The sequence below is a fragment of the Netta rufina genome (genome assembly GCF_964035555.1).
Source record: "Netta rufina genome assembly, chromosome: 1".
Classification (NCBI taxonomy): Eukaryota; Metazoa; Chordata; class Aves; order Anseriformes; family Anatidae; genus Netta; species Netta rufina.
The window spans coordinates 22625809-22639268 of record NC_140123.1 but is presented as its reverse complement, the minus strand read 5'-3'; the positions used below and the strand labels follow the sequence as shown (position 1 = coordinate 22639268).

Below are 13460 nucleotides of genomic sequence, written 5' to 3'. Positions count from 1 at the left end.
GCCTGTGCTCCTGTGTTCTGATGGGTTTGGGACTTCTCCGTGATGCTGTTTGTTACAGGACTTGGCTAAAGGCAGAGCAAGATCTCTAGTTATGATGTTATGATTAGTCTCACTTAAGAAAATGCAGTCAGAGGCTGAGATCTAGGTTAAGCCCATGGTTCAACACCCACAAAGGCAAATGAAGTGGCTCATGGAAGTGTGCTTTTATTTTTTCGAGTCCTCTCCTCAAATTGCACATGCTCATATTTTTGAAAGACCAGAGGTGATAACAGACAAATACAAATACAAGACCAAGGACTTTAAATTCTGAGTGTGTGAGGAAGACCCCACACTCACAGGGGGTCAGCAGCTGTCCAAGAGGAAACAAAATGGGACTGCCAGCTCTGAAAAGAGGGGAATGACTTCAGGAAAGCCTTGAAGTTCACCTCCAGTTCCTCAGGGTTTCAGGTAACCTCCAGTTTCTGAGAGCTACCCATTGATGACCAGATTTGCTTTTCCAGGTTTTGTAATCGCAGTGTTCTTATTCTCGATACTGAAGGCATTATCTGTGATATCTGGCAAGATATTTGGCAGAGAGTCAAGCTGTTCTACTTTTACAAAGAAACAGCTGTTTATTGCAAAGCCACTCCACTTTAGACAGCTTTTTTCTTTGGTCCACTGTTATGTTAAATAATGGTAGACACTCAGCCAAGCACATCTTGACTGGAATAAATTATTTCCCTGCATTTAACCGTCAAACACATGTGTTGGATTACCCAACAGAAGCACCATTTCCAATCAGATTGGAGAAGGCATTCTCTTAGAATGAAAAACAGGCACTGAACATGAGATTTAAAATGAAACAAACTCATTTTCAGAATACCATGGGAGACAACTCGGTGGTGGAGTTCACAAAACAAGGTGGGGCTCATCTTGCCGAGCTGTTGCATGGAAGAGCAGGGCAAGGAGTGGTTAGATCACTCAACGGGATGCTGACGGGATATGAACTCTCATTTGACTTCTCCCCAAGCACATCCTCATTTAGGATGTCTGCATGCCTCATGAGCCTTGCCACGCTCTTCACCTTGCCCTTGCTTAAGTCTTTTTTCGTGTACTAATTGCTCCTCGGCTCAGCAGCACCCCATAGGAACGATTATGCTCAGCTCTGATGCCCTCGGAAGGTGAAGGGGTCTCCTTTCTCTGCCACCATCCTTGGCAGGTTATTTATCTATAAGGCCAATTAAATAGGTTCCAGTTTTCAAATGGACTCCAGGGATTTTTCTGTCTTCTGTGTGTTTTATGCTCCCATACCAAATGACTCCTTTAATCTTCCCGCGTGACCCCCTGCCTGCAGTTTTTCATAGCAAACAGTCTGCTTGGCACCTGGAAGCAGATCCCTTGCATCTCACTCCAGCTCTGCCACTAACTCACTCTGTAGGCTTGATCAACTCAATGAAACACTGTGTCACAACGTCTCCTGGCTATAGAAAGAAATTTAGCTGGGATTTTTAAGGATTAATAAACTTAAACCAAGAGGTGGCTTTCGTGGGAGAAGTTCAATAGTGAGGGCAACAAGACAGTTTGAACTGAGCAGCTCGAGTGAGAAATACTGGCCATCCAGGAGCACAGATTTATGTTTCCAATTTTGCCCTCAGTTGCAAGGAGGACAGAGAAGTATCAGGATGCATTGGCACACCTGGTCAGTGATCAGTACGGAAGGACTCTTGTCCCTCGAGCAGCATTGTGTGTTTTTTGTTATGCTCAGAGCCAGGGGCTTCTCCTCTCCAGAGGGTCAGCTCTGTGAGTGGAGCAGGGGATGAAGAACCATGGATTACAAACTCTCTGGTCTGCAGCTGTTAGGGATCCTTATTTCTCAGGCAACGTGGTTACTAGGCTAGCAGAATTCTTCTTAACCTCTTCAAGGGCAGCAAGGCCAAGAAGTGCTGCAGGTGAGCAGCTTTCCAACCAGCCCTGTCAGCTTCCTCTGGCCAGAGAGAGGTGTACAGCTGAGTACAAATTAGAAGCAAAAAAAATATTAAAACTCATCATGAGATGCTGGAGGAACCACGGGTTGAAAAGACAGAGATACCAGGGTATCCACAACAGTGGTTTCAAAGCAGTGGAGAGAAATGTTTGCATTATCTCCTGTAATTCTGGGAACAAAGAGTTGTGGAGCTAACCAAAGGACTGGAGGAGGGACAACATTTACCCCTCAGAGGGAAAAATGTGATTCCGTTGCTTCAGTGTGGTGATTAATAGGACCACAATAGATGGGAAGATTAGAAAAACGAGCATACTGATAGACAAGTCCTGCTGTGACTCGTGTAACCCACACTTACAGTGATCAGCCTGAGGGGGAAAAAAAAATCACCATCCACCCTTGTGGTCCTGGAGCCTGCCGGAGCACTTCAAAGAGGAGCAGAGGCAAAAAATTAATTTACAGAACAATTTCATTCATAAATGTTAATGCCTCATGAGCCAGGAGGGGCAAGGCTTGCAGCTAGAGCTAGTATCTCTGGAAAGACCAACAGGCACGCTGACACAGTGAAGGGACAAAAAAAAAGATGAATCTTATGGGAACACCACTCCTCCTTCATACCAGAAACTAAAGCAGAAAATTTGAGCGGTTTGCAAGAAAACCATCCTTCATAAACTGAAACGAGAATCAAGAGACATGGCTCAGCACAGATGCTACACACTTATAAAGAAAGATTTTGAAAACTCTCGTTTAGGGCACAAGGAACTATTTTAAAGCATCTTCTTACACATCTTTAAAAATCAATGCACTAACAGAAAAAGGCAGTTCGTCCAGGACAGAAGAGCCCAGTTACACAAAGCCTTTGTGTTGCAGTCTACAAGCTCTGCAAATCAATAGCAACTAACAGGCACAGCAATTAAAATGGATAAAATCCAGAGAGAGTGCTTCAGTCTCCCCCACAGAGGAATCAACCCAAATCCTTACACAGGAGAAAGAAGAAGAAACACCCTCAAAGAAAGACATTCGCTGGAATCAGCTGTCAAAAATTACAAGTCCATTGATGGCAGAGCAAACAAAGAAGAACCCAGCCAGCATCTCGGTGTGGGAACTCTGAGGAGAGGAGGTTTTGCTGACAGCTCCTTTGTGAGGGAAAGCTACAAAGGAGGCCGTAACACAGCTCTGCTGCACAGAGCCCAGCTGCACGCAGCGCTTCTGTCCCCTCTGCCTTCATGGTGGCACCTGGGGCAGCAGGGACACCAGCTGGAATGCTGTGTGTCTGTCTGTGTCTGTCTGTGTGTCTGTCTGTGTGTCTGTGTGACTGTGCTGTGCCCAGCCCTGCTGTACCATTGGCATTAGACAGTAAATCTGGCACCAGGCAGCCACGGCACCAGTGACATAAAACTGTCATCATCTCGGTTTCTATTTGTGCTCCCATCCCAGGAGTTTTACAGTACATCAAGTACAGGGAGTAAATGGTGTCATCTCCCTTTTTAACAAATGCTTGAGCTTAAAGGCCCTGGGCTGCGGTCTCTGCTGTGCTCCAGATTGATGCTTTCCCCTCCACTGAGCTCAGTGCAGGGTAGCCCCTTCTTCTGGTTCTTGGAGGAGCTTCAGCTACAGCAGCACAGTGGTGCACCAGCCTCTACCTCTTAAACCCACTAAATTAGCTTGGGCACATGCTCATCTGATGCAGATGGTTTGCTTCCAAGCCCAGAGCAAGGCCTGTCACCATCCTTGGTGGGGGGAACAGCATGGAGCATGCCTGTGCTCTGCGCCTGCTGTCTGCGCTCCTTGGTCATGGACAGGGTGAGAGCAGCAGCCATGGAGCCTTGGCTCCAAAATGCACACTGAAGCCACCCTGTGCCCACAGAACGTGTGGACATAAAGCCTTCTCCTAGTAAAAATACAATTAAAGTGGCTGTATGTGGGAGCTTCCTACACATAGGAAGCAAAGCAGGAAGAAATGCTTGGTGTGTACCATCTATGGCATTAGATTTAATATTGGAGTAGAAATTTTGATACCTGGAATGCCTCACCTGCTTGATATTTAGGCTATGTGTTACATGGGTCCCATCACTTCACTATACCACTACCTGTATTTGAAATAACAAGGGGCAGGGCTCTTCTGGCCTTACCTCTGCGTATAGCAGACTCTTGTTCAACCATTGGTTTCATATGAATTGACTAAAATATGTGGAATGGGGAGCAAGTATGTGTGGAGAGCAGAGCTAGTCTTAATATTGGTGTTAGCTGTAAAACATATGGAAGCATGTAAAAAAATAATATGGCAATGTAACACAGTACTATGTCAAAATACCATTAAAAATGCCATTAAATAATAAGGAGGAAATGCAGAAAAGATTATATGACTAGAATATACTCTTCTAGTCATCAGCTTGTTACCAGTATCTTCTTGTTGAGATTGGCAGTGAATTTCATTACCTGAACTCAGTACTGGCATGGTCTGCTTTTCAACAGCAGACAGGTTGGCACTGACCTGGTGCTGATGCTGGGACTTGACCTGCTCCAGCTGCAGCCTGTGCTGCTCCTGCAGGCTCTCCATCTTGGCGCTGTACTCCTCCCGCAGCCGCTGCTCCAGCACCTGCAGCTCCTCCCGCTGCTGCCAGCGAAGCTTCCTCGCTTCCTCCTCGAAGCGCCTCTCCAGCTCCTCCTTCTCGCTCTGTAGTTTCTTCCATCTTGCTGTGTTGAGGGCTGAGGACACCAGATCATACAGTCAGTGAGTGGTGGCACCAGCTCTGTGCAGCGCTGAGCACAGTGGTGCACCAGCCATAAACAGGCTCTCACAGATCCGTCTCTGCCTCCCACAGACCCTTCTCTGCCTCCCTCCCTCCAACACACATACACACAAGCATTTATTTAAACAGAGGCACTGGCAGAGTCCTGCAAAATCCCTTGCAAAGCTGGGATCTGGTTACAAATAATAATGATAATCATAAAAAGCAGGGAACTCCATGGACTTCCATCCCTCTGCAGGGATGTGCTCTCCTGGCCAGCACAATCTTGGATTTGTAATTCAAGTCTCTGGGGCTTCTCCTTTGTCTTGGATGCCAGAAATGTCATGTGAGACAATCACTTGACACAAAGCCTTTCATCTGTGGTACAAGATTTTCCTTATCTCATCCTCTCAAGACATGGCCTAGGCCAAGGGATTGGCCAAGCAGAAAATCCCTGGGTTCTTGGAGCATTTTGTGCACATTATCTGGGGAGTATCATTGGTCACTTGACTGAAAGATGTATCTCATGCATCCCATTTTCCATGTGCTAGAAGTTTCTTATCCCATAGGCCTGTCTCTTATACCAGCTCCATCAAGAACCTCTTAAAACCATTAATGCACACTTGTAAACATTTTTATATTCAAACCGCTATCTCGTGTGCTCCATGGAATCAGAGAGCACCCAGGAAAGGCAATTAGGAAGTGTGAATTTTTTACTCTTGAATGAACCCAGTGACCATGTCTCTAAACTCACAAGAGTGTCTATAACTTGTTTCAGGAGGTGCAGCTCCAACAGTTCCATCATGCCAGGCATGTTCAGTCTGTTTCCCCATTTTTTCCCTCCCCTATATCGTTCTCTGAGTCCCAGGATAGCAGTCCTACAGAGTGCTCCTCAGCTTCTTACTTTGCCACTGAATGGTTGTAATCAATTCAGATACAGAAGGCTTGATACCAGTTGAGCAAGGTCAGATGGACTGCATTTAGAGAGCAAGTCTGCTCATTTGCAAAGATCCAACAGGTAAGAAGTGATTAAAATAATAATAACCATAACATTCAGAACAACACTAGGGATAAAGACATGTTTTAAATAGCACTCCTAGACCTTTTTTTTTTTTTTTTTTTTTTTTTTTTTTTTCCTGATTTAGACCCATAGCTGGTTTAGCAAAATGTTAAGCTTTCAAATATGCTGTCACCCCCTTTCTATGGCATCAGACTAAGCTTTACTCTGCAATGGCGCAGCCTCACCTCGAGTACTATGTGTAGTTTTGGGCACTGCAGTATAAAAATGGCATAAAACTATTAGAGAGTGTCCAAAGAGGGTTGCAATGGTGATGAAGGGTCCAGAGGGGAAGATGTATGAGGAGCGGCTGAGGTGCCTTGGTTTGCTCAGCCCCGAGCAGAGCAGGCTGAGGGGAGGCCTCATGGCGGCCTGCAGCTCCCTCACGAGGGGAGCGGAGGGGCAGGCGCTGAGCTCTGCTCTCTGGGGACAGTGACAGGACCCGAGGGAACGGCATGGAGCTGGGACAGGGGAGGGTCAGGCTGGGGGTTAGGGAAAGGGTCTGCACCCAGAGGGTGGCCGGGCACTGGGACAGGCTCCCCAGGGCAGTGGTCACAGCACTGAGCCTGCTGGAGGTCAAAGAATGTTTGGACAGCGCTCTCAGACACATGGTTTGGTTTTGGGGTGGTCCTGTGTGGAGCCAGGAGTTGGACTCAATGGTACTCTTAGGTCCATTCCAACTCAGGATATTCTATGATTAAGGTCACTTTTACAGGATAACAACCATTTGTCTAAGTTGCCTACTGCTGTGACCACAGCTCATATTAGCTGTATCCATGCAAGCTACTTTGGGCACCCAAGCTAATCATCCCCTTTCCCACACAGCTATTTTTCATCTTGTTTTCAGCTCTGCTTCCCCACTTAGTGGCTGGCAACACTCAAACTTCTTCAGTATGTCTAGACAGATATCACTGATGTGGTCCTGCTCTGATCCTGACATTTTCCGGAGCAATAAAATGGATGCTGTGCCCCTGTCAGGCTCCCCCTACTCCTTACAGAAAGGGAGAGAAGTGAGGCTGAACCACTGAGCTTAGCACAGCAGCAATGGTATGTAGAAATCTTTCCCACCTGCCTCATACCTGAACTGGAACAGCTGTAATGTATATAGTTATTAGCTGAAACGGCCTGTCCCTTGGCCATTTGGATTTTAGCTGTACACCCTCTCTCTTTCTTTTGCGTTAGCAGTTTTTCTTGGTGTGCAAAGCTACCATGGAGCTGGAGGACAAAGGGTAAAGCTTGCAGTTCTGGATTCAGAATAATTGAAACTTACTCAGGCTTTAAATTGGAGCTGTAATGAAACCTGTCTCTCTCCAGCCTCTCTAATGAGATTACCCAGTGCACAGGGAGGGCAGGCAATGAAGTGGCATGTTCCAACCAAAAGAAAGTCAATCTGAAACGCTTTCCAGAACCTGAAACGCTTTGCGTAACCTGAAACACAAAAGTGTTCACGCCTTGCAAATCAAACCCTGATGTAGAAGCAAAACAGAAGAGCAAAGTGGGAAAAGTGTGTTGGTGTGTCATTTACCCCAAAATGCTAACGGAGACAGGTAATGAGGCAAAATCCCAGGAAATTTGCCCGATGCTGTGTATAAAACACCTTTAACCATAAGGAATGTTCCCTACCACTGTCTCCCAGATCTAGACCTTGTGCATGAGGTGGAAAGACTGAACCCTCTTAGACAGGAGATGGTCCCCTGGGTCTGCTGGGACAGGAGGAGCAGAGGGAGACACTCATGCAGACAAACACAAGGTCTGTGCCTCTCTTATCTGTCTTGGGAGCAGATAATGGCATGGGAGAGCCTGCCATGCCGGAGTCAGCTTTTAATCAGACTGAATCAAACTGAGGCCTGAACAGAAGTTCTTCTAATTTTGCTGGAAAATGGTGAATTTTGCTTTCAGACATCTGGATACGGATACTGTAAAACTGAGTTCCTTTCGTGGAAGAAAAAAATCAGTAAGAAAAGTTGTATCTATTCAATACCAGCGTGGAAGAAAAGGCACAAGACAAGCAGGATGCAACTGCTATCAGCTGCTGTTGAGAAGAGTTAACAGCCTGGTTTTCTTTTTCCTTCTCTGTAGGTATTTCAATTGCTGCTTACACGCTGGAAATGACTCTAACAGAAAATGGCATTTCCCAGGATTGCAGCCGTGCTGGGTTACACGAGAGCAGCTGCCATTGCCTCCCTGCTCCCTGAGCTGGTCGTTTCCCTGCCTCATTACACTGCACAACAGATGAGCAAAACCCATTTCAGGCCAGGCTGGGAAGGTGAGGGAAAGGGAGATGTCACTAATGGACTGATCCTCCTGCACAAAGCCAGCCTGAGCTGCAGCCCAGCCTCTTTGCCTTCCACAGGGTAAGCCCCATGGGAACTGGGGGGCTGATGTCATGTGTACCGGGACCGGCTACTTCTGACATGAGAAATGGGCTCTTCATCCGAAAGTGATAGCAAACCATGCAGGCTGTATTCTTACTTCTGACCCTTAGCCACAGGGTCACAACAAATCACAGAGCCCTCGCTCAGGCTGTCTCTTCTGATCAGGAGGCACATCCAGAGGGAGCTGGTGCACAGGCTTTCAAACTCTTGCAGATTCAGAGAGTACAGGTTTTAAACTCAGCGTCTGATCGTCTTCCATTCATCCAGGCATTTATGCATCTCCAGACCTTTCTCCACTCACTTCACATGTCATTTGTCTGACAGCAAAGGAACACGTAATTCTGGCATTTAATTTCCATTAGTTTGAGGGGAAACAGAAGGTGTTCAAAACCTCTTTATTCCAGGAGTCTCAGTGCTGCAGCTGAAAAGTACTTATATTTATAATTTATAAAGATGGGCATCTAGAGTATAGAACAATTGCTTGTAGTGTTTTCTAGCCTTGTTATTTCTAGCAAAATACGTGAGGAAATCTTATTGCATAAAATAACAAGTCCCTCAGTGTTTATATAGCTGTAGACGCACACATTCCTCCCCGGGCTGAGAAGGGAGGAGCACTTTCTTATTTCACTGAGTGATGGTTTCAGATGAGGTGTGTTACTTTACAGCTGTGCTAGAGGTAAAGGTGGATGGTGTTATCTGAACCTAAATACCTTGCCTGGGTCCAGAAGGGTACAGGTCTCTATAGTCTGTGTTTTACACATGTGGATGTCTGAGATTCCTTGGGGTGTCTCAAACAGCACTGGTCACCCATATGTGACCTCAGCGTCTGACGCCTAAAATGGACTTTGACACTTAGCTCATATGCAAATGTTTGAAATTAGGTGAATAATTGTGATTAGAGAGACACTCCTGGACATTAACCTGACAGAGATGGATCACTCTCAGTTCTTCTCTCTTCATTAACTTTATGGGGAACCTTGAGGACCAACTTACAGCAGACATCCAACTTTGCCCTATCTGAAGTCAGGTGAGATGGATCCTCATACACAAGCTCCATCACTATTATTACTTAAGCAGTGATTTTATCTACCAAACAAAATTTCTTTAAAAATGCACTCTGAGTTTTCTGAACAGTGGATTATATCTCATGGTTTCATTGCTTTGTACACTGGAACCCTGCAATCAGTTTCTGTTGAAGCCATGAGACACTATGTGCTTTCAAGACAAGGCACATTCAGCCCTTAGATAATATTTCTTAATTAGAGCTATTGTCTAAACAACTAAACATTGGACCAACCACCTGTACCAACCCTGTCTAGTCAAGCCTAATTTTACTGATTCATCCAGACATTTACATCTGTGAATCTTACATGGTGAACATACACATGAGAAATCTGGAATTTCTGACCAACGCCCTTGCTGTTCATCTGGGCTGATTAACTTTAAATGAACAAGAGACTGCTTATCAAAGTGACTGAGACAAGTCAGAACCACAACTTCATTGCAGTGAAAATAACCAATTAAAACTACCCCAAAAGACCTGAGAACTTTTCAACAAGTATTCTGAAAAACAGAAGAAAAGGTAAAACTATGATACCACAATGCTGCCTCAAACCTCCCCTGGACTGAATCTGTGCAAGGTTTCTGTTTGCTTAAAACATGTACTCCCCCATTCCATGTTACAAAGACAGGCTGAGGGTGTTGGGGTTGTTCAGCCTGGAGAAAAGAAGGCTTTGGGGAGACCTTACAGTGGCCTTCCAGTACCTAAAGGGGGCTGCAGGAAAGCTGGGGAGGGACTCTTCGCCAGGGAGTGGAGTGATGGGACAAAGAGGAATGGTTTTAAACTAAAAGAGGGTAAGTTTAGGTTAGATATTAGGAGGAAATTCTTTACTCTGAGGGTGGTGAAGCCCTGGCACAGGTTGCCCAGAGAAGCTGTGGGTGCCCCATCCCTGGAGGTGCTCAAGGCCAGGCTGGATGGGGCTTTGGGCAACCTGGTGTGGTGGGAGGTGTCCCTGCCCATGGCAGGGGGTTGGAAATGGGTGGGCTTTAAGGTCCCTTCCAACCCAAAGTATCCTCTGATTCCATGAATTCCATGATTCCTTCTATCTGTACATCTTCTGTCTCAGGGTTGTGCGGAGATGACTACCTCTGATGGCTTACCAGCCATCCCGCTCACCTCTGCTCAACATCTCACTGTCTCCTGGAGTGGTGGTTTGTTCAGGAGGAGGTGGACACAGGCGGCTCCTCTCCAGCACACATCCCCACAGGACCAGTGAGGAAGCCCATACATATCTCCACAGCATAAGCTGTGGAGCATCAGAAAAGGGCTGTGCCCAGCTCTTCTGCGGTGGCTTGTCATGGGCAAAGCGAAGGGAAAGCATAGCCCTGCCTGCCAGGAAGGATCTACAGCCATGTCCCCCCTGCAGGGGGTTGGCCTGAACCACTCTGTGCAATTCAAGCCAGCCTCCTGCCACAAGACACAATCCCTGCTCAGTGCCTGACCCAGCGCCTGGGTCCCACAGGCAGGGAAACCTGAGAGGTCCTGCTCAGAGATACAGCGGTGGTTTCACCATGTGTTGGTACTTGAGGTGCCTCGTGGACTGACCATTCTCCCTCCAGGTGTCCTGCCTCCTCTCCATTTGCCCTGGAGTAGATGACCCTAACATCTTAACATCTTACCTGTTCTTGGGAGATTTCAGCCAAAAAAAAACTCTTTTTTTTTTTTTTTTTTTTTTTTTTGCTGAACCCAGCACAATAGCTCACCTCCTCTTCCAAGAGTTGTGATGTCTTTACCCTATCTCTGCTACCTCTGTCTCTCCTGCCTTGATCAGAAACCAAACAGAAATGTGGCACATGTGGAGACACAGGGAATACACACACTGAATGTGACACATTGCATTTGCTGTCTTTCAACACGCCAGAGGCTTCAGAGATTTTAATACTCAAGTTTTGAGCTTGCTGTCCTTTGGTTTGTAACTGGACTACGAAACACACGAACACAAGTAAGCGGTGCATCCCCAGTCACAGTGCGCAGCGGTCCCAAGCTCCCCCTTCTCATCACGCTGTGTTTTCTCACTTTTATTGTTACTTATGCTTTTATTGTTACTTGGCTTGTGCTACTTACCAACTTCATCCCTGATCTTTGCAATCTCCACTCCTAAATTGTTTATTTTCACAAGGGCATTTTCTTTCTGTTTAAGGAAGAAAAGAGAGAAAAATATATATAGTCCCCAGGTATACCCCAGGTAAGCACTTTCACATGTTCATTCAGCAAAGCAGATTAGATTGATTCCTCACATTTCTTCTGAGGTGGCAGGGTGGGTAGGGGGGATTAAAATGAACTCATCCATTTTTTAAATCAAGCTTAGGAGCCGCCACTCATTAGCCACAAATACCTTTGTTCTGGACAAATACACAAGCTCATGTGTACACGACAGCACAGAATACACTAATTACTACTACGTGTCTAAAAAGACATTTGCATTCATTCAGTCTGTAAACTATTCATGGTTGGACTGCGTGTACAAGATGGTATTAGTAGCTCTATTAGATCTTCCATCTACTTGTGCCTGTATTTACCATAGCAATACAATAACATAGCAATATGCTCATGCAGTTGAATTTGCAGAGCAGATTATGGTGCTTACACCGTTCAAGACATGGTGGGCATGCCCTACACATATGGACACCATTAATGGCCTGATGCTCATGCCTATTTCCACATTTACTTCTGGTATTTTATTGTCTAGAAAGGACAGGAGCTCCTTTCCTTGACCTGTCTCAAAAGAGATCTGAATACTTAACAAATTAAAACATGAGCTGGACAAAGGAAAGATAAAACATAATTACATTAACAATGCTAAGGTTTTATTACTAACATGCAACTTTGGCAGTAGATATCTCATGAGTTCTGTGCAAACTGACAAAGAAAAGCCTCAGGAAAATCTATAGGAGTTTAGTTTAATGCAGTAAATCCCAGCTTACTGATCCAAGAGTAAAGGCACTTGAAGTCAGAAAGTATCCTGACTCCTGTTAGGAAGAAGACAAAGGAAACCATCCTGCTGGCCATGTCCCTGGCAATTAGGAAAACTAGATCAGACTGCTATAAACATGTCCCAGGTTAGAAAAGGCTGAGAATCTTTAAAGGGCACCACAGAAAAATCACATTCAAGAGACAAGGCAGTGTAGTAGCAAATGGAATTAAATCGACTCCTAGGAAGTAAATCTTTCAGTAATAAGCAAACAAGACCAATAATAATCTAATGAAAGTGAGAAAAAAAGTTTTAAGAGCCTAATGTTTCTCTTTATTTTTTCTGCATTTAACTTTAATGCTGTTAAAAGAAACACAGAACTGCTTTGGTTTTGGTAATACCAGGAAATTGTAATCTGGAATTCAAGGTAATCCCTTACACAGTGTCCTTTTTGGGATGGTTTCTGCCAGTTCCAAGCACCTCAACTCTCCAGAAAATTTTGCTGTAAAACAAACAATCAGCAGAGCTGACCAGAGAGTCCTGGGTGCCCGAGGAGCACCTGGCTACGTGGATGTCTTTCTTACTCAGGTATGAGAAGAAGCCAGAAGAGCAGAGCTGGGCTTCTCCAAGCAGCTCCATACACTGCTGACTAATGCGCTGGGCATCGTGTGCCAGGACTGCAGATTCTCCAGACTGCATTAGGCTCAGAATAAAATGCAGTGGTTTTTATTATTTATTTATTTATTCCTGTAGTAAAAAAAAAAAGCCACAAAGAAATAAAAAGATCCAGCTAAAAATAGCCTGGTATGTTAAAAATCGTAGCCCCTCGCACAGACTCCTAAAACAGCAGTCTTGCAGAGATAATGTTTCCCCTTTTGGAGAATATCACTGCATCTGCCCATGCGGTCTGGTTAGCTCACTGAAGTCATTTTAGGAAGTGTTCTTGACAGACTGCCAGGACGGGTGCCCTTGAAGGCATGTGCACGGGGATGTACTGCATACAGGACTCGCAGATGGGAAGCATCCACTCAGGTTACCAGCTCCCAGAATTTAAAACAGTTTAGGGCAAGGGAGCCCCGAATAAATCATTGCCAGCACCTACAGATGAGCAGAACTCAATGGGATTGCTATTATTGTATTTACATGGAGAAAACAAAAAGTAAGCTCAAAACAAACAAACAAACAAACAAACAAACAAAAACAAACCAACAACAACAAAAAACACATCCTAGTTAAAAAAGTTGTTAAAATTTTGCTCCCACATAAGAAATATTACAGACTCCTTTTTTATATGATCTTAGATAAGGTTTGTCCTACCCTTGAGGATGCTCTCCAGAGAGTAGAGAGTCACCATGGTGCCAGCTT

The 13460-nt window shown here is 45.3% G+C and overlaps 1 protein-coding gene across 1 annotated transcript in view; it reads right to left on the bottom strand.

Annotated features, from left to right (window-relative positions):
• Positions 1 to 13460, bottom strand: part of MTUS2 (microtubule associated scaffold protein 2) — a gene marked incomplete at both ends in the record, with an annotated part of 168973 nt that overhangs the window by 9399 nt on the left and 146114 nt on the right. Inside the window, 2 exons of the mRNA XM_084281481.1 lie at positions 4455 to 4669; positions 11249 to 11315. Of these exons, the coding sequence (XP_084137607.1) occupies positions 4455 to 4669; positions 11249 to 11315 (282 nt within the window). The remainder of the gene's footprint in view (positions 1 to 4454; positions 4670 to 11248; positions 11316 to 13460) is intronic.